This window comes from Periplaneta americana, chromosome 2 (genome assembly GCF_040183065.1).
Source record: "Periplaneta americana isolate PAMFEO1 chromosome 2, P.americana_PAMFEO1_priV1, whole genome shotgun sequence".
Lineage (NCBI taxonomy): Eukaryota > Metazoa > Arthropoda > Insecta > Blattodea > Blattidae > Periplaneta > Periplaneta americana.
In genome coordinates this window covers 166,118,186-166,145,182 of record NC_091118.1, presented here as the reverse complement: position 1 = coordinate 166,145,182, position 26,997 = coordinate 166,118,186, and the positions used below count along the sequence as shown (strand labels likewise).

Here is a 26,997-nt window from a genome sequence, read left to right as displayed (position 1 = left end):
ACAGATATTAAAGACAGCTGCCAGAAATAATGCATGACTACCGGTATTCGGAATATACACGTGTAGTTTGAAACGTAAGGTCGTCAGTTTTTCACGTCGAATAATCGGATTCAAGTTCCGACGGGTCTAACAAAAGGAAGTCTCCAATATGAAAACGTATTATCTGAATTCAATACCGATTTTTTTTAGTTGGTTATTTAATGACGCTATATCGACTACTAGTTTATTTAGCGTCGATGGGATTGGTGATAGCAAGAGGTATTTTGCGAGATGAGGGCGAGGATACGCCATAGATTATCCGACATTCGCCTTACGGTTGGGGAAAACCTCGGAAAAAAGCCATACGAATAATAAAAGTGTAAACAGCCCAAGCGGGAATCAAACTCGCGTACGAGCGCAACTCCAAATCGGGAGGTAAGCGCTTTAGCCGACTGAGCTATGCCGGTGGCTAATACCAAATTGGATTAGTGCACGGTGGGTCATGCAGATGCACACTAAGGTCACTGGTGAGCCTATTTTACTGCCTCCAAATTTTGAAGTGGGCGAGACATTACCGGAAAATTTTGCCTGGAACCCTCTGCCACGGACAGTTATTTTACTATTTTGATCCACGATCCTTGAATCCAACCACTTGACTGCCAAGAAAGACTAATCATTGTAAAGAAAATGATGTACACTGCAGTTCGAACAGACTCTCTTGTAATACGTTTTAAATTTATTCACTTTTCATTATAATGATTAATAACAATTTCATAAAATTCTGTTAAAAAAATTTATGTCATAAAATGGTCATTTATAACTGATAGGGACCATATCTTTTGGTAATATCGATATGCGCGAAATTTTCCACAATAATTACTTTCATGTTAGGCTACATTTATCCTTCTTAAAAAAAATCATAGTTAAGCAAAATAAACTCGTGAAATAACGCGAAATTTGGATCATTATGGGAAATATATCGATAATCACAAAATATACCCCCCCCCTCTAATAAAAAATATGCAGTAAAATTTTATTCAATATTGTTAAAAACACAAATTTGTGATTTTTGTTTCAGTTTATTTGTCATTCGGTTAGTAAAATCAATATTTCTGTATTTCTGCTATGGATTCTGTGTACTCACGTTTACTATCTATATGGCTATCGAAGAAAGACAGATTTTTGTAGTTGACTGAAGCAAAGATTGAAGAAAGTGCAATATGTTATAGCCTACACCGGAGACTATAATTTGATGCGAAGGGATTTTGGGGGACAGTAAAGGACCAAAGTGAATGTGATGTAAATAGTTTGCAGGCAGTGTGGTTCCCTACATCTAATATGGATAATGAACAGTGAAAGAGTCTTTCTTGCGCACACGAGAATATTGACTGACTGACAAGGTATAAACAATGCGTAGTTTATATTTTCTTGATGGTGATATGTGTAGCAAAAACGAAGAGAGCAGCAAAAAGTTTTGTATGAAACATTTAATTGGCAAGTTATTTCACGAAATACCCACAAAATTGACAACTTATTTCACTAAATATCCACCAAAATAGTGCTGAGTTTAACACCTAACTCACCCATTTTATTTCATAAAAAATACGTTCCCCACTAATATGTTTTCCATGATTTTCTCTAAATTAATGTAACTGGACTTCTGGTTTTGCAGTGTTGGCTATTTCGGTTAAGTAAGTAGTGACGTAAATATAGGCTAATTATCAATAAGAAAATTTTACGACGCGTTCCAAGGACTTCGATATGTGTATTAGTGTTTGGATGTAATAACTGTTTTATTAACAGTAACCTCACTACATATTTTAATTTATTTAGAGAAAATCAAAACTAGAGTGGAATTTAATTGACTATTACACGATTAGAAGTAAGTATGTAAAGATTAGAAGAAATATAAGTACTCTAATACAATAAAATATTAACTGACTTACTAAAATTGTATTTCACTAATGTTAGCTTCACCGAAACGTTTGAACGGAGCCGCCATTTTCAGTTGACTATCTATGCGATAAACAAAAGATGATCGCAAAGCATGTTTTATAGTAACGTAAAGAATTTGCAGTTTGAAATGTTGGCAAACAAGAAACAAATGGTAGGGAAGTGATAAAAACAGAAGAAAGTAAATAAAAATTAGAAGAAATAAAGTGCTATAATACAATAAAATAAGTAGGCTATTAATTGACTCACTAAAATTCTAATGTTAGCTTCACCAAAACATTTGAACACAGCCGCCATTTTCAGTTAACTATGAGGGAACAAGTGATGATCGCAAAGCAGTTTTATAGTATCGTAAAGAATTTGCAGTTTGAAATGTTGGCAAACAAAAAAAAAAAACAAACGGTAGGGAAGTGATAAAAATAAACAAATGCTAGGGAAGTGATAATAACAAACAAATACCAGAGAGGTGATAAAATTGTAGCGATAAAGAGCAATGATTGGTTGAGACACGTTCTTTCGTACAGTTTTATTGGTCAAAAGTAGGATGACGCAGTAAAAGTGCAATAGTTATTTTTTTCTCTTACTGAAGATTATTTAAAAGTAATATAGGCTATGTGAATCTTTGACAAATAAATGTTAGTCTACGTGTTCCTACAACAAAATTCCGAATCTCTTAACTCCGGAGTCCAGATTTATTTAAATAATAATAGTAATAGTAGTAGTAATAATAATAATAATAATAATAATAATAATAATAATGATAATAATAAAATCAGCACTACTGTTGTAGCTACTGGTAAGTTACTATTATATTTTGTGATAATCTACCACTGGCACTAGAGGCTGGTCAGCAAGTTAATATTATAAATCAATAATATAAAACTATTATTACTAATATTATTGCTGTTGTTGCTGTTGTTGTTTAGTCAACTGTCCGAAGACAGGTATGAACCTCACAAGTGATACCAAAAAGGCACCACTCATAAGGCAACTAGGCCAGAAGATAATGGGGTAGGATGGCCAGTTCCTTTTCCCCTTCATTGCATCCAACGCCGACTAGGTAGCTACATATTACACTAATCAGTCTTCAGATGCATACAAACAATTATTGTTCTTCCTCCGACATATATCGTCAAGTGAGATGTACTGCCTGATAATATAGATGTATTGTATATAGGCCTATCAACCAGAACCTCAATCAGAGGATATTACTATTAGTAGTAATTATCAAAATCAAGAATTATAAATTCTAGCAATCACGTCACGTGATGGCGATGCACGAATTTTGTTCTCTTTCCTGGAGACAAAGAGCTAAGTGCGAACAGCGCCACATTTCCGAAAAGTTGGACTCAATCTGAAGGTGCGTAACCCGGAGGATCGGTCAGCCTAAACTCAGTGACCGAGCAAGCGAGAGTCGTGCTGGACTAATCAAACAGAACGTTGCGTAACGCGTTGCTCCGCCAGCAAGCCAAGTCTTCTTCTGTCACACACTGACACATTCCATCAATGTTGTTCACCTGACTTGTACGGAATTCTCCGCAACTGGAGTGGGAATTTCCGGGGGAGGGAATAACTGATCGCAACCCACATTCTACGAAGGGAAGGAAGCCTACTAACGCGGTCGCAGACTCCAAACACAATAATTCTACTCCGTAGTATTTCCCACGCACATATTCTTCTTCACTCAACATTTTTCATTTTTAAGGCAATTTCATGACGTTTCAACTTAGTTAACTATCTGTTTAACTTCGCAAAATATTGATTTCTAAAATAGATTTTTCTACACAGTTTTAAAATAATTTTCTTTTTCCACTTCACCCCCTATTTCTCAATATACTCCACGTATTTTACTCCACGTTTTCTTTCTCCCCTCTATCCTGCTCCTATTCTTCCCTTTTACCCCACTCTTTAACCTTCATTTCTTATTCTGCTGCTAATTCTCATCCTGACCTTTTCCTCATCCCCGAATCTTCTTCTTTCCTTCCCGTACTTATCTTGAGTCTTATTCTTCTTCTTCTTCTTCTTCTTCTGCTCACTTTCACCTTTATCCTAAGTCTTCTTCTACTTATAAGTCTCTTCTTGAACTTATTTTCTCCCTTCTTTGTACGATATTCCTCATTCTGAGCACACTTCTGCCCCTCCTCATCGTCAAAGTGATATCACTGCTCAATACTGTCCCCCAACCAGATTAGCCGTGAAAGGAATGTGCTTACTATTGCGCCATCTATTGGAGGGAAGTAGACAGATTATTATATTACCGTTATTACGTCATTTTAAAAGCATGCGCTCTCCTGCATTTCATTTCCTGTATGGAGGGTTTAAAAGACCAGGAGATTAATCGTGATCTAATTTTTTAACTAGGGTAGTATAAGTATGTATCAGTGTTATTATTTGTGTTTTGAGAGTTAGCCAATGGAGATGCGTGTACCTACGTGTGTGACCTTATGACTTCTTATGACATCAACATTCATTCACAGCATCACCCCGCTGCGTCTCATTCCCCTGAGACTTTCTCCTGGTCGGAGTACAGTATCACTGAACCTTCTCCTCATTCCTGAACCTTTCCTATCTCTCCTCATCCTCATCTTGAACCTGCTGAATTTAAGTGAGCCTTCTCCTCATCCGGAGCCTTCTTCTGCCCCTCCTTTGTCTCATCTTTTTTTTTTAAGTTATTTAACGGCGCTGTATAAACTGCTACGTTATTTAGCGTCGATGGGATTGGTGATAGTGAGATGGTATTTGGCGAAATGAGGCCGAGGATATCGCCATAGATTACCTGCCATTTGCCTTACGGTTGGGGAAAACCTCGGAAAAACCCGAACAAGGTGATCAGCCCAAGTGGAAATCGAACCCGCGTCCGAGCGCAACTCCGGATCGCCAGGCATGTCCTCATTGCTGAATCTCATTCTGAGCTTTCTCCTGCCCCACCTTTATCCTCATCCCGAATCTCCTCAGGCTCATTGAATGAGCCTTATTCTACTCCTAATCTTCATCTTGAACCTTCTCTGGTCAATCTCATTTTGAGCCTTCTTATTATTCTAACCCTTGTTCTGCACCTCATTCTCATCCTGAATCTGCTCAATCTCATTCTAAGTCGTTTCCTTATTCTGAACCATGTTCTGCCCCCTCATCCTCATCCTGGATCACTTCTCTTGCTACTCAATCTCATTCTGGGCCTTCTCCTTATTCTGAACCTTGTTCTGCCCCTCATCCTCATCCTGAATCATTTCTCTTGCTACTCAATCTCATTCTGAGCCTTCTCCTTATTCTGAACCTTGTTCTGCCCCTCATCCTCATCCTGAATCATTTCTCTTGCTACTCAATCTCATTCTGAGCCTTTTCCTTATTCTGAATCTTGTTCTGCCCCTCATCCTCATCCTGAATCATTTCTCTTGCTACTCAATCTCATTCTGAGCCTTCTCCTTATTCTGAACCTTGTTCTGTCCCCTCATCCGCATCCTGGATCATTTCTCTTGCTACTCAATCTCATTCTGAGCCTTCTCCTTATTCTGAACCTTGATCTGTCCCCTCATCCTCATCCTGGATCATTTCTCTTGCTACTCAATCTCATTCTGAGCCTTCTCCTTATTCTGAACTTTGTTCTGCCCCCTCACTCACATCCTGAACCATCTCTCCTACTGCTAAATTCATTCTGAGTGTTTTTCTTATTCTGAGCCTTTTTCTGCTCTTCCTCATCCTCATCCTCATCCTGTACCTTCTCTTCTGCTACTCAACCTCATACTGCACCTTCTCCTTATCCTGAGCCTTCAACTTCTCATCCTCATCCTGAGCTGACTTCTGTGTCGCTTTTAGAGTCTTCATCTGCTCCAATTTCCCCATTCATACATTCAAATTTGAGAAGTGTCGGTGGAATGACGAGGGGAAAATGGAAGAACATTAACAAAACACTCTTAAACTGGGTTTTGTTCGCCACAAATACAACTGTGTACCAGCGAGCTTTGAACTCGAGCCCGTGATCATCCTAAGCCAGCGCTTTGCCAGCTGAGCTACCAAGACAGCTATTGGTATCGTTTACAATTTTGTATACCTAACAAAACAGGGGCATATGCAAGGAGATTTTTTTTTTAATTACATATTTACATTTGAATATTTTTTTATCCATAATCGTTTTCCCTTCTCTAATTTTTCACTGTCAGAGTAACAAAATCAACATGGATATAAGACATAGTCCTTCTATCTCTTCTTCAATATAATTCCTTGATGCTATGGCACGTTCGAATTATAACAATGCTATCTTCATCATAGAGAAAGACCTACCGCCTAGTACCGACCTTGTAATAAAATGAAGCTGACACAATATGAAGTTTAACTTGTGAAACATATTGAAAAGGTTGTTTTGACAGTTCTGCAGTGCAGATGTTAAATATTGTGCATTGTCGATTTTAAACCCTTTTAAGAGCAGTATTTACCAGTCCGTTAGTTTGAGTTTCGACTTTATTGTGAAACGTTCGTTTAACGTTTGTGCATTTGACAGTTCATATTTTAATATTAATAATAATAATAATAATAATAATAATAATAATAATAATACACATTTAAAATACCTATAATGTAAACTGCAAACAATTTTAATAATGAACTCCACCCTTGACAAAATTCTGTATGCGCCACGACAGGAAAACACGGCTCCATACTTTACTGGAATTTTTTATTTGTAACTTGTAAATCAATATCTCGCATCTTCGTGGAATAAACGCCAGGTTGTTAAGTGGTAGGGATAAGAAAGCAACAAACATTTTTTTAGGGCATGCCCTTGATATTTTGTATAATTTTAATGTTGTTACCAGCTGCCTATTTCGGCCATAAGGCCCATACACACGCAAGCACGCACGCACACACAAAACACAGTATCTAACTTACTGGCAACGCGCAGGTGAGCGGATCGGGAGACTAGAGAGCCTACAGAGTTGCGCGCCACGCAGCGGTATAGACCCTGGTCAGTAGACCCTTCATGTAACGGACCGCTGCGTTTCCACAAAACCTGAAACATTAAAACAAGCCACAACTATAAAACCAAGCTCACAACATGTGTGGAATCACGCAATTTATACCATTCAACATCGCAGAGTTTACGTGCTCTGAAAAAATTCAGACCTTCCAGACCGGATGATTGGACGCCATGGCGCCTACGGATTCATTGTGGCACCCAACTGGTTTAGGCTGGTTTCGTACAGTGACAAATGCTTTATACCCCAAATGACGACCGTAATGTTTGTCAACGTGGAATCCGAGGGCATGTACAAATTCTCCATACCCGTGGATCTCACTTTAGCCCGGAAACTGTTTTTACAAGCAGAGTTGTAGGTATGTATTCTAATATAAGATTTGACTGTATATAATAAACAAAGCTAAATAAAAGCATAGGAACTATCTTCATCTTTTTTTCATTTAGCTTCTCGATTTATTTAACAAACAACATTAAATAAAATATTTGAAATCACATTTACTACATGACACAGCTTTTCGTTTGATTTAGCTTCTCGTTTTATGTAAGAAACAAAATAAAATATTTGGACCCAAAACAAAACTAAATTAAATTAAATTAAATCACTGGAACTAGGTTTATAAATTCATATAGCTTTCCGTTTATATAAGGAACAACATTAAATAAAGTATTTGAAATCACATTTATCACTTGACTCAGCTTTTCGTTTGATTTAGCTTCTCGTTTCATGTAAAAAAATAACATCAAATAAAATCTTTGGATCAGCATTTACCACTGATTCAGCTTTTAGCCTTACGGTAGGCCTACCTATGTAAGAAACAAAACTAAATTAAATCACTGGAACTGCCTTTATCATTTCATTTAGACACAACATTAGATAAAATATTTGAAATCACATATTTACCAGTTGACTCAGCTTTTCGTTTAATTTAGCTGCTAGTTTTATGTAAGAAACAACATCAAATACAACCTTAGGCCCTGCATTTATACTGACTCAGCTTTTTGTATTACTGTAGGCCTACCTATATAAGAAACAAACAAAACTAAATTAAATCACTGGAACTACTTTTATCATTTCATTTAACTTTTAGTTTTATATAATAAACAACATTAGATAAATTATTTGAAATCACATATTTACCATTTGACTCAGCTTTTCGTTTGATTTAGCTTCTCGTTTTATATAAGAAACAACATCAAATACAACCTTAGGACCCGCATTTATACTGACTCAGCTTTTTGTATTACTGAGGCCTACCTACTGTATATAAGAAACAAAACTAAATTAAATCACTGGAACTGCCTTTATTATTTCATTTGATTTTTCGTTTTTATATAAGAAACAATATTACATGAAACATATGGAATCGCATTAATCATTTGACTCAATTTTTCCTTTGATTCTGCTTCTCTTTTTACGTGAGAAACAACATCAAATAACATCTTTGGACCCGCATTTAACATTGACCAGTTCTTTGTTTTACGGTATGCTATACAAGACACAAATTAAGGGAAATCACTGAACTGCCTTTATTATTACCTTAATATATAAAATATAAAACTGCTGGAATTGCATTATTTGCCTCAGCGTTTCGTTTTATTTCATGTAAGAAACAAAATTAATCAATGAAACTGCCATTATCATTTAATTTAGTTTTCGTTTCATATAAAGAACATTAAATAAAATCTTTCTAACCGCATTTACCATTTCACTTAGCTTTTCGTTTTACTGTAGACCTATGTAAGAAACAAAATTGCAGAAAATAAGTGGAAATGGTTTTATCATTTTGTTTAGCTTTCTATTTTATACTAGAAACAACATTAAATAAAGTATTTGAAACCATATTTATCATTTGACATATTTTCGTTTTACCGTACATAAATAGAAAACAACAAAATCACTGAAACTGCCTTTATCATTTCATTTAGGTTTCCTTTTATACAGCATAAAACATTAAATAAAATATTTGGAACAGAATTTAACAATATTACATAAAATATTTGAAACCGCATTTATCATTTCACTTAATTTATCATTTTACTGGAAAAAATAAAATAAAATCATTGGAACTGCATTTAACATTTAATTTAGTTTTTCGTTTTATATAAGGAACAACATTAGACTAAATCAAATGTTTCGAACAGCAATTGATTCAGTTCTTCGTTTTACTGTATAAACAAAATTAAATAAAATCACTGGAATATCATTTAGCCTTTCGCTTTATACAAGAAAGAACAGCAAATGAAATCTTTTCGTTTTACTGACAAAAAAAAATCACTCACACAACATTTATCATTTTATTTAATTTTTCGTTTTATATAAGGAACAACAATAAATAAAATGTTTCGAGCAGCAAATGACTCAGTTTTTCGTTTTATTGTATATAAGAAACAAAATTAAATATAATTACTGAATCTGATTTAGCCTTTCGTTTTATATAAGAAAGAACAATAAATAAAAATTTTTGGAACCGCATTTAACATTTTGACTTAGTTTCATTTGACTCAGTTTTTCGTTTCCCCCCCTGGAAATCGTCCGCAAAGGAACAAAATGTTGTTATACTTTTTTGTTGACATAGTTTTAAGGAATCATATCTGAGAAAGAATGTAATACGTTCCAACATTTATTACATTTATTACACACACACACACACACACGTATACGCATATATGAGAATGAGATTGTGTACAGAAGCATTCACTTTGTGCTGTAATTTAACATACTGTCGGTGACTCAGGAGAAGACGAGAGCGGACTGAGGAGGAAGGGATGTGAACAGATAACATAAGACAACACGTCCAATATGTGTACTGCAGTAAGCGGAAACATTAGGTCTTCTTCTGTTCAACTTAGCTTTAATTTCCATACGCATTGTTACTCATGTTTCCTGCACGAGTAATAACCTGGATACTGGGATGCTTATCTGAGAGGTGTTTATAATAATCAGCAGCGATAGTCAAGAAGGTCACACACATTCTTTCCGTTCGTCTTCTCCTGAGTAACGGACAGTAGGCCTATTCAACGATCCAAAACTGTATTATAAGGGAGCAAAAAAGGCAACAACATGAAAGGCGGAAAATTTTTCAGTTGAGAAAATTTTGAAGATTTTTTTTCTCACATCATTAGCAAAGGAATGTTACAGAAGTCTGCGAATATAAGCGAAAACTAAGAGACTCCATGGCCCCCCCCCAAAAAAAATGCCGAAAATGTTTAATGGAGGTTGTGTGGGTCAGTGACACTTTTTTTTTACACGTTCATTGTAACATTTGTCTTAGCGCCATAATAGCAAACCACAGACAGGATGTCTCAATTTAGGAGATGAACCAGTTGAAACATGAAAGCGACTGCAAATATAAACTTCCCATGTTTTAGCACATGTGTGGCACAATAAGTAGAAATCTGAAAAATAAAGCAAGAAAAGAAACACAAATTAAATTCTATAAAGTAATGCCATACCATCTTTACTATTTGAATCAGAAACATGGACGATGACTGCAGCTGACAGTCGGAAACTGCACACCTTGATCCGGAAACTGCACACCGCTTTTCGAGGGACCCACTAATCCTACTCGGATACTGCACACTGATTCACAAGGGTTTTACTAATCCTACCCGGAAACTGCACACTTTGATCCGGAAACTGCACACCGCTTTTCGAGGGACCCACTAATCCTATCCGGATACTGCACACTGATTCACAAGGGTTTTACTAATCCTACCCGGAAACTGCACAATTTACAAAATACCTATGTTTCTTTTGCATTTGCCTGGCTTTACATTGAAAATTCGCTTACTTCCTTCATTGCTTTGCAGTTTAATATATGTCTCAGTTTGTATGTTCAGAAGTTGATTCACGAATTTATACAATGAAGGATGATTGCTGTAAAAACTGACATTAAAATGCTTGTGAAATGATTCACAGCCATTTGTTGTGCGAGAGGTCGATGCAGTCATGGCTGCCGGTACAGTAGGAGGAAAATTGCATCTTCGGAGATGTATGTTTCTAGTAAATAATCTGCAAATTTCTCAAGATTGCGCAAGATTACGCGAGATGGAAGCGGCAACCTACGAGTTTAATAGTAACGCATTCCCAAGTTTTCAGCACTGCAGCATGTATAGCTAGTTCATAGTCTATTACTACATGTATATTGTAGCAAGTCCACATAAATAGGCCAGGTTGGAAACACAGGTACACATAATTATTCTACTGTCTTTGTCATTGAAAAGAACGAAATCTTCGCCTCGGTTAATAATAAAGTTCAAATGACTCAGTCTGTCATGAATTTCGGGTTGCGATTAAGTAGAACAGAGTGAAGTTTTCTCCGCGATCTGTACAAGTTATTTTTTATTCGAGATATGTCACGCACTTTCAGGTTTTCTGTGGGCAAGATTTGACAAATAGCATGAAATATTTTGTATGGCTTACTATTATCATCATCGATGGCTTTTCTGTTCGTAGCTGCATTAATTATTTAGTGATTTAATAGGATAATGTCCACCATATGTAATGCTCACCGCGTTCTCTAATAATTTTCATATTGCTCAGCAAGGTATAAATTTTCGCATTGCTTTTTCTAACACAACACCTCCACTTTACTTCATAGTTTTTAAATTCCTCGGATTTATAAAATTTACAGTCCTCACATACCAACACTAAATTTCCCCGTTCATTTTCAGATGTAAACAAACGCTCCATTTCGAACAAAATTAAAACAGTTTGGTAAATTAAAACTATGTATAGTATCCACAAAGGAGGTAGAAAACATTTTGGTGTGCAGTTTCCATATGAGCGTAATCCAGGTAGAAAATGTTGATGTGCAATCCTTATATTACCGAAATCCAGGTAACAAATTTTGGTGTGCAGTTTCCGACGCCCGAAAAAATTACAGGCCGCTGAAATTAGGTTCCTAAGGTCAGTCAAGAGATGCACTGTAAGCCTATTGGATAAAATTAGAAATGATAAAATAAGAGCAGAACTGAAGAAATTTTCCTAGCAGAAAAAAACACAAATTATACGAATCAATGGACAGAACATGTTAATAGAATGGCATCACAAAGGATCCCTAGAAGAATGATGTCCTATAAATCTTAAGGGAAAAGACATCCGGGAAGACCTAGGAAGCCTTGGACAGATATAGCTACTGTGAAGCGTAGGGTTACCGGACGTCCGGATTTCGCCGGACATGTCCTGCTTTTTAGGTGTGTGTCCTGCGTCCGGCCAGGCATTGTAGAAAATCTTACAGATTTTCGAGCGATGTACGTTATAACATAAGTGATACTTGCGCTTTATCACAGATCGCAGTCGAATCTACAGTATGACCAAAGAACATCGAATGACAATCGTGATTTAGCAGGCGGTGGTGCTTCGATCATGGAAAAATATCGATTACAGGATGCGGAAGTAGCTTTCGATTATCGATTAGTGTACTTCCGGATTCCGTTTCCTCTGAGCATGTGGGTTTGAATTCATGTGGCGAATTTTGTAGTATGTGTGTGTGTCTAAGTTATCCTTGTAATAGTGTGCGAACTTCAGGTCTTTTAAGATGTCGAAGACAGTGAAAAAAGAAAACGCAAATTTTCTGAAAATTTGAAAACTAAATTTCCTTACTTTTCCGAGGGGAGTGGTGAAAATTACTCAAAATTAGTGTCACAATTTTAAGTATGTCCTGCTTTTTTTGTGGGAAATCCTGCTTTTTCAGGAAAAGAGTCCTGCTTTTCATTTTTTACATTTACTAACCCTAGTGAAGACGGAACAGGCATATGCCTACTCCTTGAACTGAAGAAGGCCAGTTGACAAAATGGTGCAATGAGAAGGGAGTTTACATTATATTTTATTACTAAAAAACATGTAGGATAGCCCATCACTTGGCCTGAACATCCTTTCCTCAAATCCTGTATAGAAAGATGAACCGCTCCATCCGAAGAGAGACGGGCGATAGTTACTTGCAATAGTATCGACTGTACTATCGACTCTAGTACCTACAATAGATAGTCTTATCGATTGTTATGATCAAAACTATCGATACTATCGAGTCACTACAAACTTGTTTCTTAATTGGTTATAGGCCTAAACTGAATATATTTCTGAATTAATATGTAAACATGTACTGAACTATAATATAATTATGTGAATCTGAATTACATACCAATAACACACAATTATTACAATCTGTCATTAAAGTTTCAGTATTAGCCACCATTATAGGTTTTTTTAATGTTTTACCATTGCTCCAAGGATATGTTTCCCAGTAAAATGAGCATTTTCACTTTGTTGGGAAGCAGACGGTTTTGTCTTTCATTAAGTTTCCAGTTTTGGAAAACTAGTCTTTTGGTGGGAACTGAAGATCCCAGTGAACACAGATAGACCTACTTCCTGGCCAAATTACTTAGTATGAGTGAATGATGTATTATAAAACTAACGGATGAGTAGAAATAAAATACTGGATTTGTTTATTTAAGTACGAAAAATGTACTTGAAGGTAAGGTTGAGTTTATAAATTATAATCAAGAACACTATCTTGCATAATTTTGTAGATTAACGCTGAGGTCTAGCCAATCAGAAAGAGACCATCCAGTATCTCAATTTTCATTACAAAGAGACTCGATCCTTCCCGGGCTTACTCTATCACCTATGCAAGAGATGTAGAACGTTTTTTTTTTCTACCCTTGGTGAATCGTTCGTTTACGATTCAAAAGAATACCTGGAATCACAAACTGGGGCCAGTTGTGAACGCACTATAGGATACCTGGGATCACAGACTGAGGCCGGTTGTGAACGCACCATGAATCGTTAGAAACGAATCGTAAAGTCTGACTGAATCGTTGGAATCTACTCCTGAAAAAGAATCGAGTTGCCCTAATCCAATCTGAAATCCTTATAATACATATAATGAATTTTCTCCTCTTTTTATCGATACTATAAATAAACGCCGGAACTATCAACAGTATTTGAAACAATATGACTATCGATAGTTTCGATAGGTGAAGTCATAATTATCGATAGCAACAATTACATTTGTAACTCGTTTCATGATTTCAAATTTATTCATTTAAACATACGTAGCATAAACAGAAATTTCCTGGAATTATGTGCATTATTACAAAGCTTCACTCATGATTTTGACATTATCATTTTAATGGAAACTTGGTTATGTCACGATTTTGGCTATGATATCAATGGATACAATAAATTGGTAAAAGTTAGTAAGTACAATAAATGCGATGGAATAGTAATATACTTTAAAAATAGCATTGATATTAGTGTAATAGAAGCTGAAATTGAGCACTGTAATGCATTTCATTTTAAGATTAAGCTTGATAAGAGTGAAATTTTTTTCACCGCCATTTATAGATCCCCTAAAAACAATAAAAATGATTTCATAGACAATTTAGAGCAGTATTTATCCAATTTAGAAGGTTCTCGCAACCATATTATTGTTGGAGACATAAACATAGATATATCAGAAAATAGTATAGATTTAATTGGCAGTAAATATATGAATGTTCTCCATGAATATGGTTTTGTAAATTATTTAAATGCCATCACTAGGCCTTCAATAATTTCTGGCACATGCATCGACCATATATTTCTAAAAACTCAAAATGATTATAGCTTCATACCTGGCGTTCTATCTAGTGCTATTACCGATCATTATATTGTTTTTAGTTTATTAAAAATGTCTAACAATGAATACAATTCCAGGCCGTCTGTTACTCTCTCATCACAAAATATGTAACAAATTAATTATCCTGATTTGATTACAGATTTTCTAAAAGAAACTTGGGAATCGGTCTATAATTGTAATGATGCCAATGCCTGTTTTCAAATTTTCTACAATTTAATCATAAAGTATATAGATAAACATACTATTATAAACAGTAATCAGAAAATTTCTAATAAATCCAAGAAAATAAAACCCTGGATCACGGCCGGCATTATTAATTCTATTCGTACAAGAGATAAACTTGCTTTAAAAGTTAGAAAGAATCCAAGTAACGTACAACTAAAAAATTACTACAGAGCATATAGAAATATGTTAACTCTTATCATTCGAAAAACGAAAATTAAATATTATGAATCCAAATTTGATAGATACAAAAATGAACCTAAAAAATTCTGGCAAGTTATAAATGAAGCTACAGATGTAAATGTACAAAATAAACAGCCAATCAAGAAGTTAAAAAACGATAAGGGTGAAATATTAAATTGCAGAAAAGAGATTGCAAACGAATTTAATAATTATTTTTCAGAGATAGGACACAAAGTTACTTCTAACATTAATAAGTCAAATTTTAACTCTTCTCTACAAAATGAGACACAAGATGAACATTTAGCTTCCTCCATGTTTCTTTTCCCTGTAACTGAAGATGAAATTATTATTTTGGTTAAGAAGTTAAAAAATAATGTTGCTCCTGGTATAGATGGAATTAAGAATAATACTTTCAAAATTATTATCAAATATATATTAAAACCCATGGTTCATATTTTTAACTTATGTTTTGTGCAAGGTATATTCCCAGATGTTTTGAAATGTGCCATAGTAATTCCAATATACAAATCTGGAGATAAAAATAATTTAAATAACTATAGACCTATATCTTTACTTCCAATATTTTCCAAATTGCTTGAAAAATGTTTAAAGAATAGATTAATAAATTATTTAGAAAAACATAAAATCCTCTCTAAAAATCAGTTTGGTTTCCGCAATAATATTTCTACTGATGATGCTCTTATTAATGTTACTGGAAAAATTATCAATGAACTAGATATCGGAAACAAATGTTTGGGTATTTTCTTGGATCTACGGAAAGCTTTTGACACTATCAATCATAATTTACTTTTGGACAAACTACATACTATTGGAGTTAGAGGTATAGTTAAAATTATTCCAATCATATTTTAGTAACAGAAGGCAAATGACCAAAATTGAAGATCAATTTAATGAATACAAATATATTGATATAGGTGTACCGCAAGGAACAATTTTGGGACCTATTTTATTTTTAATATATGTTAATGATCTGCTAAATATAAATTTAGAAAAATTTAATGGATCTATATATTCATATGCGGATGATACAGTAGTTATTTTCAGTGGTTTTTCTTGGCAGGAAGCATATAGAAATGCTAATATAGGTGCTAACATTGTTAAAAAATGGCTTAATTCCAACTTCCTTTCTTTAAATATATCTAAATCAACTTTCGTTCCTTTTTCGTTAACAGCTGTCAGTGTTCAAAATTTAAAATTTAGCGATAAATATAGACTAATACTACACAGTGAAAATTGTTTAGATCCCAAAACTTGTAAATGTCCACCTTTGAAAGAAGCCACGTATGTCAAATATCTGGGTATCATTATTGATCAGAATTTAAAATGGCCTCATCACATTACTTATCTTTGTAAGAGGTTTCGTAAAACAATTTATAAATTCGTTAATCTTCGATGCTACTTACCTATTACAGTTCTACGAAATGTTTATTTGGCCATTATTCAGTCTATCATTCAATATGGTATAATTGTTTGGAGTGGAAGTACAAAAATTAATCTTAGTCCGTTAAATTTACTACAAAAACGAATAATCAAAATTTGTTTGAAGAAACGTTTCGATTATCCAACTAAATTAATTTATTCTGAATTTAATGTATTTAATATTGAACAAATTTATAAGTATACGCTGTTAAAATTTTATCATAAAAATCGTAATAAGTTTGTATTACAGACACACAATTATGACACAAGACGAAATATTAATTCAACATTAGTAGAACCTAAATGTCTCACATCTACTGGTCTAAAGCATAGCATAAATTTTGGCCCTCGGTTGTACAATGCTTTAACTAAATTACACCCAGAACTTCTAACATGTAACCCACTAACATATAACAAGAAACTTAGAAACGTGTTAATATTTTCAATTTGATTAAATAAATTTATAGCCTATGTGTATGAATTAATCAACCTATATTATATTTGTATTCTATAATTTTGAAATATATATTAGTCCTACTTTTCACGTGCGATATTATTCTTCTCTAGTGTTAATATTATATTACATAATTCCATTGCCGCTGTAATTATATTTTAGTTCCTATTTTATTTTACTTATTCATTTTTATTATTATTATTATTATTATTATTATTATTATTATTATTAATTTTAATATTATATCTGAACTGCGACCGAGCACAAGCGCTGCTCATTTGGTCTCAAATTTTGTTAATACTACTGTATCTTCTTTTTATATTGCTTGTATTATTTTATTTGTATTTCTCTTTGTTTGTTTTGTAATTATATTTCTTTATTCTGTATATTTGAATTTAAATAAAAATAAAAAATTAAACTATCTTCTATTTCCCATCACTACATTCGAACCGTAGAACTGTGACTTGCATTATACCTACAAAACCTTCCGACCATTTTCGTCAGGTCAGGTCACTGAACAGACGTGAGAATGATAATGAAGCGGTACCGAGTTCGACACGTTCAGTTTATCCTTTTCTTGTCATAATCTTAACACGTTATTTTATGTATCTAATTATCGCTGTAACGTATTCACGACTTACCTACCGTATGTTTAAAACAACAGACGAACAGATGTATTGTTTTCTTCCTTAATGAAGTGCCTTATGCAAGCGGCGATTCAAAAGCATATCCTCTTCCTGTCATTAGTTAGTGAAAGAGTCGTTAATTAGAGAACTGCTTACCGACACCATGACGAATCTAACTCGTTTAGCCTTAAGAATAAATTTGATCGGACTGCATCATAAGATTCGTCTTCATGTCATTCACGTGGTCTTACGTCGTATCGATATGATTTCCATCTCTGCTTGCATTAGCGTATTGTCTAGCGTGCCTAGTCTTGTCATTTTGTGAAGATAGGAAAACATACGAATTGAATTAGAGTTCTAATTTACGCATTGAATTATAAATTAATACCGCTGACTAACATTTGAAGACACAGAACTACATCCAGTATGTATTTTAATGTCATAACACCTTAGAATCAAACACTTTAAATTATTTTATGCTCGACCATGCCGAAATGTAGTAATTATACACCTGGTAGCAGTCCTTTAATGCATGTCATTAAAGTACACCTATTCATTAAAGTTCAGGTTTTCGATTATTCTCGGATATGCAATCGAAAGACGAGGGAAACGTCACGGAGGCTGGAAAGCCAATACTGTCGCAGAAGGTTATGTTCTGTTACTATAATAATTAGCGTTAATTGTAAATAATATTCAAATAAATTCAATTTGTCATCTCGTTTTTCAATTCTAAATCAGTTTCCAGGTTATACGAGTACATTCTCTGCATTACATCAAGGTCAATGGCATTATTGTTCCTCGGAAAAAATCAATACTTTCGCGTCTGCGCACATGTCACAATTCAAGAGCTATGAACAAGGTCACTTCCGATCTTCTGTCAGATACAAATAAAATGTATACTTCTGAATAATTTAAAGTTAGAAATATGGTCGAGCATAAAAAGTGGTATGAAACTTGCTTACAATGGTAATTAAGACGCTCGTATGAAAATTATGAAACGAGAGCAAGCGAGCTTCATAAACAAACATACTTACGTCTTAATTACTATCATTATAGGCTCGTTGCATTGACTTCATATTGATTTCCTTCATATTATAACAAACAACTGCATAACATGAAGAGGCATAGCTGAAGAAAATTCAACACAAGAGCTTAATAATGAATGTCAACCGCTGTGGAGTGACAGTTAGCATGTCTGACCATGAAACGAGCGGTCCCGGGTTCACATTCTGATTCGGAGAAGTTACCTGGTTGGAGCTTTTTCCGAAATTTTCTTCCTCAACCACTTGAAGCAGAATTGCTGAATACCTTTCGGTGTTGGACCTATCATTACTATCAACATCCTGTATCGTCTACAATAGATTCAGGTCGACCGTGAGATCCAGCAGACATGGTGCTGCGATTCGTCTACAGGTATCATCTGTCTGGGGTAGCTGTATATGATTCCAGGGAGTCGAAGAGGCCTATATAGCGCACTACGACAGACCAGAGATGTAGTTGGCATGTATACTTCGTTCCATGTCTGACAGGCGACGTAAACATTGCTAGCAGAGAAAGGGAGAAGGATAATTGCTAATCAACCAACTGCAGGGTTCACATTCCAGGTTTAACTTGGAGTTGGGCGGTCATAAATGCCATGGTGGATCACGATGTCTACAGTGCTGTGATTTCCAGGACAATATAGGATGCAGCAGGATGTTGTACGTGATTTTCGAACAGATGTCATCGATCTGAGGAGGCTGCACACAACAGGGAGACTCCGTCAGGCCTAGATGCCGTAGCTAAATCGATAAAATGGTACCAAGCAGGAATGCGGTCTAAGGATTTCAAAAATAATCTCACAATAAAGAGGTCGGCACAATAAGCCTCATGCTGCGGTGCAAGCTTTCCGGCCTTCTCAGAAAAGGGGGTGAAATAATTGTGCATTATAATTTAACACAGAACTGTATGACAAGACAAAAAACTTACGAAGGAGAGAACGAGTGAAGGATAAACAGATGAAAAAATTTGTATCCAGAGTGGAGGGAACCTATTGCAATAATTCACAGAGGTAATAGATCAAGACACTGCGAACAAGTTTTGTCAAATATCAAATAGGCTAAGTTTTTTGATATGCCCAGTAGTTTTGAGAATAAGATACGTAATGTGTTGCAACGCTGCAAAGAGTAGCAGTGGTCCTTAAGGTCATTGCTCCGCAGTGGGGGTGAGTGTGACTCCAATCATCCACTCCGCAAGACTTGCGAGAGGAGAATGTAAACAAAAACGTTTCATCAGATACATTTTGATCAAATTACTGTACTTCAAAAAAACAAACTATCCAATGAATTAATTACAAACAAAATATCTTTAGTCAAGGAAGATAATAACGATAATAGTAAGAGCAATAATAATAATAATAATAATAATAATAATAATAATAATAATAATACTGACCTTTTTGAAGTAGAGTGAGCCATTGGGGAGGAGATGGCGACGGGAGTCGTTGACTAGCGGAATTGGCTCACCGTCATGAGTCCAGCTGATGTTTACCGGGCCAGGCGTCGAACTGGAGACCTCGCACTGCAGGACTAGAGGCTTGCTGCGTACCGCCACCACATCCTGGGGCTCTTGACTGAAGTCCAGAGTTAATTCTAGTCCCACTGTACCTGGAACAAAACAAACATCCATTACTCGAACTGTCTATAACTCGGAATTCTACAAATATCAAAGCTAAACATACGATTATTTTACTGAATGGCGAGAGATTTTGCGACCCAGAACTTAGGTCGTGTACCAGTGGCGAAGCTCTTAAGAGGCTTTTGAGACTTAGCCTACACAAAAAATTTGAGTTAGTTAGTTAGTGGGGTTTAAAAAGGGCGCGTCAGCGACTATGGCTATTTGCGCCCTTATCTAAAATTCTTTACAGAAAAGAGACATAATACAATAATCAGAATGCTTAATAGAACTAAAAACCGTTGTCACGATTAAAACGAGGTTCACAAATGCAGTTTCAACAGGGTGATGCATAAAACATTATAAAAATCTCAGACCTTAACTAGTATTTAAAAAGAGACAATAAAATAATAAAACAAATGCTACCATAAATAAATTATTTGGCGTATTTCTAAAATACTCGGATGTAAAAGGTCCGAATGTCAACTTTGTTAAAAAACTTATATACTAAATAACAAATGTAACCTTCGGATGTAAAGGGTCCGGAGGACAGGAAAACGGGTCAATAAAAAACCAAATCACACTGTCAAGTCCAGTACTCGATAAAAATCTCAGAACTGCATTTGTACAATTAAAATCATTTCCAAGAGCGTCACGTAGAGTCGGCCGAATTCCATATTGCCGACGGACACGGTCATATTTTCTACAATGCAATAAAAAATGTTCCACCGTAAGTGGAACATGGCATAGATCACACTCCGGCTGAAGCTCGTCACGTAGTAGATGGCCATGTTTTGAGTTATTATTCCTAGTAATAGTAGGCCTATAAGTTCATAATAACGATATATCGTAACACTTGGTTGCACTCCGACCCTTCCATATAATATTAAGTTCACTGTAGACAGTCATTCCAGTATGGAGAGAGAAGTGTGAGCAGCGAGGCTTAAGACAAAAGCCTCTAACGGCAGGGCTACGACCTTGACTCTGAAGCTTGAGGAGGGAACGAGGCTAGCCTTCCGCCATAATATTACGTCGGGCTATATTGGTGTTCTCTGAAAGCGCTGCATTGTTGTGTTTAGTTCAATCAAAAGTGCATGCGTGTATGTGTGTGTGTTACATATTAATTTTGTGTAAAATGGCTCATACTGAGAGAACATTGAGGTCATTATTTGAGGAATTAAAAGAGAAAACGTTTTCAAGATGGACGTATGAAACAAAATGTGCTTACACAAATAGGAGATCGATTCTATATATTCATATTAAAACAGCGGATGGAAAGAGATAAAATAGGAATTTTCAATTTTCATGATGTATGACGAGGGCCGCAAAAAAATAAGTTCGCCATAGACCGTCAACAGAAAAACACAATAATTTCATTGGACAAATTTATTGGAAGATCCACAGCAATTATTGAGGTGTTTTTTCAACATATTTTCCAACGGAATTGAGACATTTCTCATATTATGGGATCAACAGAGAGGTGCAGACGCAGTCAAACGCTGGTTCCGATCTAAGGCGGTTGACTTATACGACACAAAAATTGATCTCATTGTATGACAAATGTCTCAATTCCTGAGGGGGATATGTTGAAAAATAGCGCAACAACTGCTGTATCTGTTTCAATAAATATTTCCATGCAATTGTGCTTTTTTTTCTATAAACGGCCTTAGGGAAAATCACTTTCTGGCGGCCTCGTAATTGCGTCGAGTGGCCAAAATTTGTATCAACACTTCTTTTGACATTATTAACATCGTGGGAGAAAAAAAAAATAACTTTTTTTATCTGCCATCAGAACGTTTGCTTGTTAGCCAACGCGCAGCTTCAGTCAGCCAGCTGGAGGTGATCAGTGGTGTTTTTAACATTGTTAAATATTGTAGTTTTTCAATTAAATAAATTCTAAGTATCAGGAATCCGGAAATACGCATATGTTACAAACAGTAAGCATACTTTTATATTTATATCGGTGGTGCAAAAAAAAAAAAAAAGGAGGAGGAGGGGGGGGGCCCAAACTTTACAATCAAATTGTAAAGATGGATTCGACACTGCTTCATCCAGTGGCCACGTACCAGAAGTTTCTTTTATCCCCCCCCCCCAACCCCAATGCACTAAGTTATTTGCCGAGAGGTTACGACACAGACGCGTGCAAGTGAGAGGGTGAGTATACTTCCTTTTTTTCTAAAAATCCTGCGCCAACATAAATCAAGTGGACTCTAGGCGCATTTTCACGCCGTTCGACTGTACTAAGGTATGCTGTGTACCTATGCAACCCTACATGCCCATGGATCAGTCTCGTCCGAAAATCGCCTCCAGTGATCGGAGAAGACTGATACTCGAACCCGGACCATTTATGTGACATGTTAACGATCTAAACCAGTGGTCGTCAGCACTCGCTGATAGGGTAACAGATAAGGGATGTATCGAAATATGCACCGTCCTGCAGAAGGGAGAGGGAGAAAGCATACCCGACAGCAGCCACTGATGCACCCTAGTGTATCTCTTATCCGTGGGTAAAAGACGCTAGTCCGAGAGTGCACTATGCTGATGACCGCTGATATAGACCTAGATCACGCAGCTAGCACATAGCTCCTCCTTCGTTTTTACTATGCCTACTTCACCTAAATTTGAGAACTGTGAACGCTTAATTTTCAAAACTACAAATTTTTGAATGCAAATCATAGGTTAGAGAAAAATCGATATTCCAGGTGTCGAGTATCTAAATAGAATTTGCGAACAGATAAATTACATCAAGCCCAACATTAACGCCATGAGAAACGTTATTAAGACAGAAAGTATGAGTGGCCTTAAAACGTAACAGACTAAGGTATTTAGACATTTTATAAACTTAGGCCTACATTCTTTATCGTGCCTTTCATTTGTAAACGCTTAAAAAAATTGCCAAAAAATGAGTTTCGGAAATTTTTGTTACAAAAATAGTTTTCGTTTCATATAACAGATTCTCCTATTTTTTTAGTGGATTATTTTAGACGTTGTATCAACATCTCAGATTATTTAGCGTCTGAGTGAAATGAAGGTGATAATGCCGGTGAAATGAGTCCGGGGTCCAGCATCGATAGTTACCCAGCATTTGCTCATATTGGGTGAGGGAAACCTCGAAGAAACCTCAACCAGGTAACTTGCCCCGACCGGGATTCGAACTCGATCCACCTGGCTTCTCGGTGAGATGCGCCTAACCGTTACTCCACAGTTGTGGAGTTTCGCGATTCTAACTCAGGATGCTCGCACTTGCAGGAACCACGATTATGAACTTCACACAACCTACATTATAATATTCTATGAGTGAAAGAGGGATTTTTTTTTATTTGGGTTTATTTATACATTCTTTATCGTGTCTTTCATTTGTGAACGCCCCAAAAAAAACAGTCGAACAAGATGCGTTTTAGAAATCTTTGTTAGGAAAAATAGCCCTCATTTCATATGTACAACAGAGTTCGCGATTCGAACTCATGATCCTCGTACTTACAGGAACCATGACTATAAACTTCAGAAAATCTACATCAGATTCTCTGAGCAGGTAATTTTCTTTTTTCACTTGGGTATGAAATTGTAGTGTCTCTTACCTTGGTTCCTTACCTGGCCATGCCTATTAGCCTCAATTCCGATGGATTAATATCAGGACGGACTCGCTGTTTTGAATACTCGTACTAAAATATAATCCGTTCAACTTTCCCAGGACCTCCGACTAACAATACATAAACATAAAGCTCTATTCTATCGCAGAAATTTATTCACGAAGGAAAAAATGAATGGGTGATGTGTGAACTCGAGAACTTAAGAGTATTAAAACGAAGACTGAATAGAAAACAAAACTCGGACAAGCGACTGAAGTTTACCATGTGCTATGTCACTTCTCACTCTACACTGTTTCCATAAAATGTTAACTCTGTGAATCATGAGACACTCTTCTTAAAATTTTGAGATCAGCCGTCATTCTATTTATGGAGTCTCTTGTACAACAAATTTCCAGCTGTCGAAGTCTCATGAAAGCAATTTATTGTAATTGACCTTCCATCAAATCCTGTCAGATTTTTGGTGGTCAAGTGGCAGTGGGGAATATTCTCGCCATATATTCACTGCTCCATTTACATACATAAACAACGTATTCAAATCAGTGATATTATTTGTAACTGTAACGGTGATTATGGTACTGGTAGTGACAGCGATAGTGATATTAGTGGTTTTTTAAGTAGATTATTTTACGACGCTTTATCAACATCTTTGGTTATTGATATTAGTGGTAGTGGTAGTTATAGTGATAGTGGCGATGGTATCGTTGGAGATTATCGTTGTGGTTCTAATGGTAGCGGCGTGATATTAGTGATGATAACCAGTGGCGAAGCTCCTAAGAGGCTTCTGATGATTAGCCTACTCAAAAAATTTGAGTTATTATTCCTAGTAACAGGCCAGTAAGTTTCTAATAACGATAGGCCAGGAGTGGAGCCTGCAGCTTAATTTGACTCAACACGGGAAACCTTCACTTGATTGCACTCCGCTCCTTCCATATACTAAGTTCACTGTTGACAGTCATTCCAGTATGGAGAGAGCAGTGCGAGCAGCGAGGCTTAAGACAAAAGCCTCTAAAGGCATGACTATGACCTTGACTCGCAAGCTTGAATAGGGACTGGGGAGGTGGTATCGATTCGCTACACTCCGTACGGGACGAGGCTAGTCTTCCGTTACAATATTACGTCGCGCTATACTGTTGTTCTCTGAAAGCGCTGCGTTGTTGAGTTGAGTTTAATCAAAAGTGAATATGTGTGTGTGCGTGTTACATAATAATTTTGTGTAAAATGGCTCATATTGAGAGAACATTGAGGTCATTATTTTATAGAATTAAAAGAGAAACCGTTTTCAAGTTGGACGTATGAAACAAAACAAAGATAGGAGATCGACACCACATTTACGTATTGAAATAGCGGGTGGAGGAAGACAAAATAGGAATGTTCCGTTTTCATGGTAGTACAAGAAATATCCTTGGCTAACAGGGTGTGCTAAGACATATAAATTATATTGTTTTACCTGTATTCTATTTGGGGGTGGAAATGAACGGTCATCATCCTCTTGTGGGATCTATGTCACAAAAAAAAATTGAAAGAAAAGTCGATAAACATCTGCTCTATAAACATATACAAGGCAAGTAGATTTTTTCAGCCTACTCAGCTTCGCCACTGATAATAACAGTGATGCTTATGATCGTGGTGACAGTGGTGAAGACGTATGTTGTCACTGTAGGGATTTTGCATCTGAAACCAATTCAGTTTCCTCGAATTTTGATACAAGATTCTAGAAAGAATTCAAAACCGAACGAGTTGGCTCAGACGGTTGCATTTGAGATTCACATTCGGAAGGTCCCTGGTTCAAACCCCGTGGCCGACCAATCTGACTAGGGTTTTTCATAGTTTCCCCTCAGTCACAGATTTACATGCCATGTTTCATCACCGCCTCAATCACCAATATCATTCACACTAATAAAATTCTATACTCATATGAACACAAGCCATCTACAACACACAATAGAAACAGGAACTCAACAATAGTAAAAACGGCCTACTGGTATGCTCACATCCTAAACACGTGATATGACCACAGATGTTACAGCGTGTATAAATAAACTCCACAAAAAAATTTCAAACTGGATGGGCCAATTCTTAGATCACTGTGGGTACGAAATGTCGAAAGGCCGCTGAAAAACTGCGTCCACGTTTGTAATAGCACCGAATAAATGTGACATACATTTGCAGAGATAAAACCATCTCTTTTCACAAACATAAAAAAAATCCTTTCACTTAAATTAATCCGTAGAAATAAAACTGTCACACTCGTGTATTACTGCATGTACAAAACCATACTCGTTGCTATGGCAACCCAATTTCTCCTCTGATGAGGTAGCGGCAGAAATTATAATAATGTAGGTCCAGAAAATAACAAATATCTGAGCAATTAAAATTGTCTCTTATTTTTTTTTGGAAAACCTTATACAAGTATTTTGACAACCACAGCTTAAAGTTCGACTTCCAAAATAATGAAGCTATTACAGACAAAATAAATGAGAATTTGTCGCATGACTTTCAACACAAAATACCATCAATATAATTAATAATGATAATACTATGAAAATGTGGCGCCGTAGCGTCATGATCTAAGACGACACGCCTGGACTCGCATTACAGAATGAGCGCCGGTTCTATTCCTCATGGAGAAGAATTTTCTCATGAAATTTCATCCAGGATATCGCAACGGCGTTGAATTTGGGAAGCTATCACAGCGAGCGAAATTTGATTTCGAAAACCAGTTATAACAGCTGCAAGGGGAATCATCGTGCTGACTACACGTTGGCACCGTTCTGGTTGGATGATCGTTTACCTCTGCTGAGGCATGTGGAAGTGAAGCCAGCAGTCGGGTTGGTTGGTCTTAGCCCTTCATTGACTATCGCGTCACGGATTGTTGTTGTTATTATTATTATTATTATTATTATTATTATTATTATTATTATTGTATGAAAATGATTACCAAACGTCCCAATCATTATTTTACATGATACAGAGAATGTGACTGGAAACATCCCCCCCACCCCATCCCCAAAAAAAAACAAGTGCAGTACAAGACATTCTATAGTCTATTGGATATGCAGCAATCATGAATAATACTGTCCAATCATATGAAAACTGAATGAATAATAATTACGGAACCAACTGCCTGAATATCGAGTTTAGGAACTCAAAACTACGAAGTCAATATTGTAATCTCTTCCTCCTGTTTGAATTAAAAGTAGGCCTACTATTAACACACAAAAGTGGATACTGTAAGAAGTTGTACACGTCATGCACAATGTGATGCAGGACTGAGCCGGGACCTGTCGTCTGAAATCTCATTGAAAAG

General features: G+C 36.0%; 1 protein-coding gene across 1 annotated transcript in view; it reads right to left on the bottom strand.

Annotated features, from left to right (window-relative positions):
* LOC138694780 (protogenin-like) overlaps nt 1–26,997 on the bottom strand; it is a 538,126-nt gene that overhangs the window by 154,881 nt on the left and 356,248 nt on the right. The window contains exons 2-3 of the mRNA XM_069818842.1: nt 19,882–20,093; nt 6,814–6,934 (exon numbers count right to left, since the gene is read on the bottom strand). Of these exons, the coding sequence (XP_069674943.1) occupies nt 6,814–6,934; nt 19,882–20,093 (333 nt within the window). The remainder of the gene's footprint in view (nt 1–6,813; nt 6,935–19,881; nt 20,094–26,997) is intronic.